The sequence below is a fragment of the Ipomoea triloba genome, chromosome 2 (assembly GCF_003576645.1).
Source record: "Ipomoea triloba cultivar NCNSP0323 chromosome 2, ASM357664v1".
Taxonomy (NCBI): domain Eukaryota; kingdom Viridiplantae; phylum Streptophyta; class Magnoliopsida; order Solanales; family Convolvulaceae; genus Ipomoea; species Ipomoea triloba.
Genome location: NC_044917.1, coordinates 13008838 through 13015546, shown reverse-complemented (window position 1 = coordinate 13015546; position 6709 = coordinate 13008838). Strand labels below are relative to the sequence as shown.

Here is a 6709-nt window from a genome sequence, read left to right as displayed (position 1 = left end):
CGCACTATTTGATTAGCATGTGTTGGTCACGTATCTTGCGCCGGTGTCAATTTTTTCCAGAGAAAACTTTATCCTTCCATTTTTTTCCCCTCAATCCTTCTCCCCTTCTTTCTTCGCTATTTTGTATGTGCCCTAATCGATTTTTTTTCCCTTATTAAGTTTCTACTTAATCCAATTTTTATATTCCTTAATAGGTTAAAAGAAATGTTCAACGTGAAAGATGCATCAATAATATGCAACTAGTCTACAAAGAAAAAAAAAATGGTCAATTCCTTTTTTGCTCGAATTCAAATATTTATATGAAGCCTTTTCTAATTTGAACATTTTGATGGCTTGTTTGCCCTTTTCGCTAATAAATATAGCAATTTGACAATTCTCCTTACCTTTCTATTTATTTGTTTTCCCTGTTCACAGACTGGAGTTTACTCCATTTCCATAACTACCAGTACCAATCTTCCAACTTAAACAAGACAAATAGAAAATAAACTGTGGAAGGGAAAATATATATATATATATATTGATTTTGGAACATTTATTCATATTGAAAGTACAAGCCAAGGTGGAAAGAAAATTTGCAACAACATATGCTAGTAATACATGGTGCTATGCTAAGCTATAATACATTTGCAGAATGCCAGTATGTAACTAAAACATTAGTAAGCGTTTCAGAATCTTAGAATATATGTCAAACCTCCCGGCAACCTGGAGCAATGAAGTTAGGAAATACAATGAATTTGATGGACAAGGGGGCAATAGAAACGGGAGAGCTTACATCTTCGAGGACTGGTGAGAAACTCGGTATGTCTCCAGTTTTGCTAAGCTGTAATGGTCTTCCATTCAGGAGCGCGCTTCTGCTTTGAAGGTTCCCGTCTTCTGGAGTTAGATGGTATTCTTCTCGGGACAATGGTGCATCCGATGCCTTACTTCCTACCCATGAAACGGTTTGCTTTAGCCCGTGCAGGAACGACCTTTTCTTGTGCTGCGCTTTCGCACTGGCATGCAAGCTGATGCTTGTAGTGGATTTAACGCCAACGCTGAACTCCGTTTGGTTGCTTAGGTTTATTAGAAGCAACGTGACACCCGCCTGTACAAACACAACTGCAGCAAGTTAAATATACAGAAATTGGAAATGAATCTAATCTAAAACAGAATTTTTTTGGTAAATTCACGGGGCCTTTCTCTGTACACCTTCTGGGAATCAAACCCGAGTTTTCCCGGAATTCTTCCCCACAAAGAGAGCTCACTTGCCACTTGAGCTACCCCATTGGGTTATCTCAAACAAAATTGGAACACCCTATATGCATCAATGTATATACTAAAGCACTACAGCTCTGTTGGGCCGAGGCCAGGGAAAGGTCAAGTCCAACAATTAGTGGTTAGGGAAATTGTTGGGCAGAGGGCCAGTAAAGGGTGAAGGGCCAAGTCCAACACCCTGCCTCTCGAAAATGTGGTGATGGTATATATATAAAGTTGCGCCTTCGCTATGAGCTATAGCTTTTGGTGTAGTAGTAAGCACTTGATCTTAACAAGTGGTATCCCGTTTTTATCATCCTGCTAATTCTCTATTAAAAAATTTTCTATCTCAACTAAAAGCCTAAGCTGATAGTTGGATTGCAGATTTGGCTCTGATACCAAATTGAAGCATGTGCTTCATCTCAACTAAAAAATCTAAGCTGATAGTTGGATTGCACATTTATGTTATGTTTATATATTATATGCTCAACACTCCAGGCAACAAATGTGACTCATTCTAGTATCAAATAAATGGAAACACATGGTGCTTACTCTTTCTTTTGTGCAGTGGGCATAAGAACGTAAATATGGCGATCCATTGCTGTTAACATCAAGCACTCCTCTTCCCATAAGACGATGCCATAGAAGTGCACTGAATTGAACGGAACATGAGTAATCCACATTCAGCCGAATCTTTCAATAACCAACTTAAAAAGTTCATTATACATTTCATTTAGCAGCACCACTTATTCTTGAATTTTATAAATAATTCGCCTAACCTGTAATAATCAGGATTTGGGATAAACGTGTTTGTGTCAAGGAGCCCATAGTTTCCACCGATTAAAGTCTGCCTGCAATAGACTTTTGTCTTGTACTTGGCCGCCATCCCAAGCTGATCTACATACCTTAAATTCCATTTCAGATAAAGATGTTGATAACTTATCTATGTAAGAATTCCACGTAGTAATGCAAAATTGTGTTTGAGTTGCCAATTTTCAATACAAATTCAAGCATAGTAAAGAAAATTACCAAAAACTGTTGACAAAGGTGTTGGACACATTACGACCACCGCTATTATAGGCGCCACCAGATTCTCCAATCCAAGCTGAAGCCCAAGGACCATTTGCTTGAATGGTTTGTGTAAGATTTCGAAATGTATATGATATCTTATCCAAGTACTTGGGATTTAAAATTTTACTAATGAGATTATGGTCGGATCCTGAAACAGAATTTGTAAGGTTTTATTCAAACATTCATAGTAGCGTTGTCAGATTCATGATCCCCGACATTTAAATAAACCAGGATTTAGGGTGCGTTTGGTTCGCACATGGGAATCGGAATCGGTATGGGTATCAAATACTTGGTAAGGGTAATGGGTTTTGGTGAAAGTATTTTGCATGTTTGGTAGTAGAGTGGAATGGAATGATTATTAATAGTTGGGGAATAAAGGAGGAATGGAAATGAAACCCTTATTTAATAAGGGTATGGGTTTTTCAATTAATGGGGTATTCCAAACCCATAGTAGTATAACATTCAACCAAACAATAACATTCACTTTGATACTCATACCTTATATACCAAAACCCATCAACCAAACACACCCTTAGTAAAGATCTAAAAATTGATCAGTTTCAGGCACTTATCCATGTCCAGTGTATTTGACTCTTCTATCTTTGTGGAAAAAAATGTTTTGAGAGCGGAAAAAAATAGAGGGGGAAAAGGTTCTTTTTTTACTTTTTAATCCATTTGAATGCAAGAGTTTAGGCTCACTTTTATCCCATAACTTTTCATACATTATTCTAACTACATAAAATGCAAAACATTCATAAATAATAATGGCTAGTAAATTTTATTAGGGAAAAATACAATTTTAGTCCCTCAACTGTTCCTTGCTAGCTGTTTTAGTCCCTAACTTTTTACTGTTGCAATATACACCCCTAGCTCTTCAAAAAAGTTACAGTTTTAACCCCTGGAGTAACAAAACTATTAAACTCTATTAAAATTGTACTTAGTATATGTGTATTTTAGTACTTTTTTAATATTTCTTCTTTAATTATAATCTTATTTAGTCTCGATATTTCATTTGTAAAATAAATAACATGATTTTAACTGGGTTGTGTAGGGAAATAGGGAAGATGTGCCACAATTCGAAAGGAAAAAATTTAGGAAAGAAGGTTGTTAATTTTCTATTTTGCAGATTAAATACCAAAACTGACAATGTCATAAAGAACAAAGATAATAAAATTTTAAAATAACCATGTATTAAGTAAAATTTTAATAGGTCAAAGACCTTGTGGTCAAGTGGCATCCGGTGTCACGATTAACACTCTCATATGGATGATGGGAGTGGGTTCGAGCCTAATTGTTGACTCGTTGTGCTTTAGTAGTACTCAAAAAAAAAAAAGTAAAATTTCAATAGAGTTTTAATAGCTTTGTTGCTTCGGGGGTTAGAAATGCAACTTTTTTGAAGAGTTAGGGGTGTATATTGCAATGATAAAAAGTTAGTGACTAAAACCGCTAACAAGGAGACTAAAATTGCATTTCCCCCTTTTATTAACTTACCTGGTCCTAGATTGTATATATGATGTGTCAAAGCATTGACAGTGGTTGGCCCTGAAACATCAAGAAACTTCTCAAACCACACCTTATCGTAAAACCCTCCAGGTGCCAATAGAAGAGGCTTTGGGTGGACGTCTTTATACAGTTGATCTATGAGAGATTTTAGTCTGATCATATCTTTTGCATATAGTTCGGCATCAACACTTGCACCGACACCTGTACCACACAGCTCATTACCTGCAACAGCAAAAGGAAATAGTGATCCAATAGCACTTATAGAAGGGGACATTTGCACAAGTTTCAGGAACAAATAGATTTTGAGTCCCCGCCCGACATTGATTCTTTGAGCTGAAAAAAGATTGAGAAAGTATAGAACAGATAAAGTATCACGAGTGTTTCAAAAAAAAATAAATAGATAGATTTCAAGTACTCTACCAAATTCCCATGAGTCTATCTCGTAACCCTTGGAAATAGTGTAGTTAATAAAATCATGGGCATTGCTGGATTGCCAGTTTCCTCTCCATTGCTTTTTTATCTTCTGTCTCCCGTGTAAAGCATTCAAACCGAAGGTAACAAGTCCTCTGAAACAATTATTTTTTGACAAGAAATTATCAGAATTGTGAAATGAGTTTGTACCTAATGACAAAGCCGAGGATCTCAATTCTCAACCATGGCAGACTGTCAAAAAGCTCACCACAACATAAACTTGCTATCCTTTTAGGGAAGTGAAACAAAAAGAAAAGAGATCGACCAAAGTCTTTGAATAACTAGAATGGAAAGTTTAAAAAACAAGGAATTCTTTTGGATGAAAAGCGAAGGTCCCGAAATTCACTTGATGTATTAACAATTTTTTTTTTCTGGAAAGCATTAGCATGTACATCGATCCATGAAGCAAGAACAAATTATCAACAACATACAAAATTTTGATAAATTGAATTATTGTAAATACAATATTAGAAACAAAGTGGGGGACAGAAAAGGATTGTGAAAAGGTATACATTACCCTGTCCTCTTGAAAAAGCTGTTTAGCTTATCCCACCTATCCATAGGTAGGCATCCATTAGAAAATCCAAACAGCCCATCCTTCTGCTTTCTAAATGGATGACAGGGAGTCTTCAGATTGCCCACATCATAAAGAACTTGGTCTTGCAATGAACCCCCGAGCCGCAATCTCAAATGCTCAAAAGCTGCAATGGTCAAAAAGAGATACACATCCGCAGAGGAGAATGTTTCCAAAATTAATTAATTAAAAGAAAATAAAGCATAGTAATTAACTTGAAGGTGAGATACAATATGAAATTGGAAAACGTATTTTGCTGGACTAGTTTAAAACATAGAAGGAGCATTAGCATTTTCTAGTTTAAGGTAATATTTTTCACAGTTTTTAGTTATGCATAGGTGTTAAAGCACATAACGAACCAATACAAACCTTGAATAGCCTTGGCAAGAAAGGGGTGAGATAAATCCTGAAAAGATCAAAACACAATTAAGAAATGTGAAAAAATTGAGCTGAGGTGTATAAGAATGCTGATGATCTCTATGGACATAATTATCATTTGGATCCTTACCAGGTTTAACACAGAAGATGACCCCCAAGGGCATTGGTTGTAGTTACACTTCTCGTGAGGCCACCAATCAAGGGTAGCACATATATAATTAGCATCCGTATCCGAAATCCTTGCAGTTGTTTCAATTAAAAGTTCAGCATGTTCAACAGTTTGTGTTAATACTGTGGGAAAAAGTGCCAAAAAGAGTAACAATACAGCTGGGAAGTGCATTGATTATTGAACCCCAGAGCTCCACCACTAGCTGAATTGAGTCAAATGAAGAACTGTTGCATAAACAAACCCTATTTTCTGCTTTTTTATTTAACTGCAAATACAAAGGGGAAAAGAAAATATGAAGGAATGAACATGTATAACCCAGCAGATTTCCATGACTGATTAGAATCAAGGTAACATACATTTCAATTATATCAGTACCCTTATAAGAATGAGTGCATTTATGAAAGATCATGTTGGGTAGAGGCCGGTAAAGGCTAAGTCTAACACCCAGTGGCTGAAGGATTGTTGGGCGGAGTGGCTGAAGGATTGTTGGGCGGAGGCTTAAAAGGCCAGTCCAGCACCCAGCAACTCAAAAATGTTTGACGATAGAAGGAAATAAAGTTGCGACTTTGCTACTAGCTACAACTTTTGACGTAAGTGGTAAGCACTTGATCTAAAAGTGGTATTAGAGCCACATAACACGGGTTCGAGTCCCAAATTTGAAGAGTGGAACAAAGACAAAGGGATTGCTAATTCAAAGCTTCAGATGTCAGACAACCAAATGGCAAGTAGCAAAGCATCAATATTTTTTTTATCCAGGGGGACAAAGATTTAGCAGGGAGACTTGCTTTCTACTTCTTCTCTTTATGGAAATAAAATATAAAAAAGAAAAAGCGACTGCAGAACAGCATTCATTAGACGACAAACAACACCAACAAAATGTTTCTTCAAATCAAAGAGAAATTTCAAGCCGTATAAGCAAAGCTACAATGCAGTTCATGACGAATATGAAAACTACCCAATCTGAATCAAGAAACAAGATTAGATACGCCAAAAGAATCAGATCCCTTTCAGATAATAAAGCAGCCAAATAAAAAGGAAAACGAAATAGAAACAAGGCCAATTTAGTTACCTCCAGCTAAAACACAGTAAAATTAAAACGCAGGGACAAATCCGAAGCTTCCCAGAGCCAAGTGCATTCAAATTAAGCAAAACCCAGATGAGAAGCTACAAATCCGCCATTAATGAGCTGAACTTCTGTACAGCATACACCAATACCGGGAAGCGCGAAACACAAAATTTTGCTAAAAGATAATCCTTTTTTTTTTCTCTCACTAACAGAAGTGTGTCAATAATATAGCGTCATGCTAAAT

General features: G+C 36.4%; 1 protein-coding gene across 4 annotated transcripts; it reads right to left on the bottom strand.

The window, feature by feature from the left end:
- Positions 1-482: 482 nt before the first annotated feature.
- LOC116011009 (heparanase-like protein 1) lies at positions 483-6709 on the bottom strand. 4 transcript variants are annotated; one of them, XM_031250501.1, is made up of 10 exons: positions 6469-6699; positions 5361-5601; positions 5222-5258; positions 4796-4979; positions 4228-4373; positions 3796-4029; positions 2263-2452; positions 2013-2138; positions 1786-1885; positions 483-1084 (listed from the first exon to the last, which is right to left on the bottom strand). In XM_031250501.1, exons 2-10 carry the CDS (start codon positions 5568-5570, stop codon positions 686-688), a joined length of 1626 nt encoding a protein of 541 aa, XP_031106361.1. In that variant the 5' UTR covers positions 5571-5601; positions 6469-6699; the 3' UTR covers positions 483-685. The 4 variants fall into 4 exon arrangements, with proteins under 4 accessions (XP_031106361.1, XP_031106359.1, XP_031106360.1 ...); XM_031250499.1 differs by having other exon boundaries at positions 5361-5664; positions 6469-6697; XM_031250500.1 differs by lacking the exon at positions 6469-6699 and adding an exon at positions 5775-6218 and having other exon boundaries at positions 5361-5664.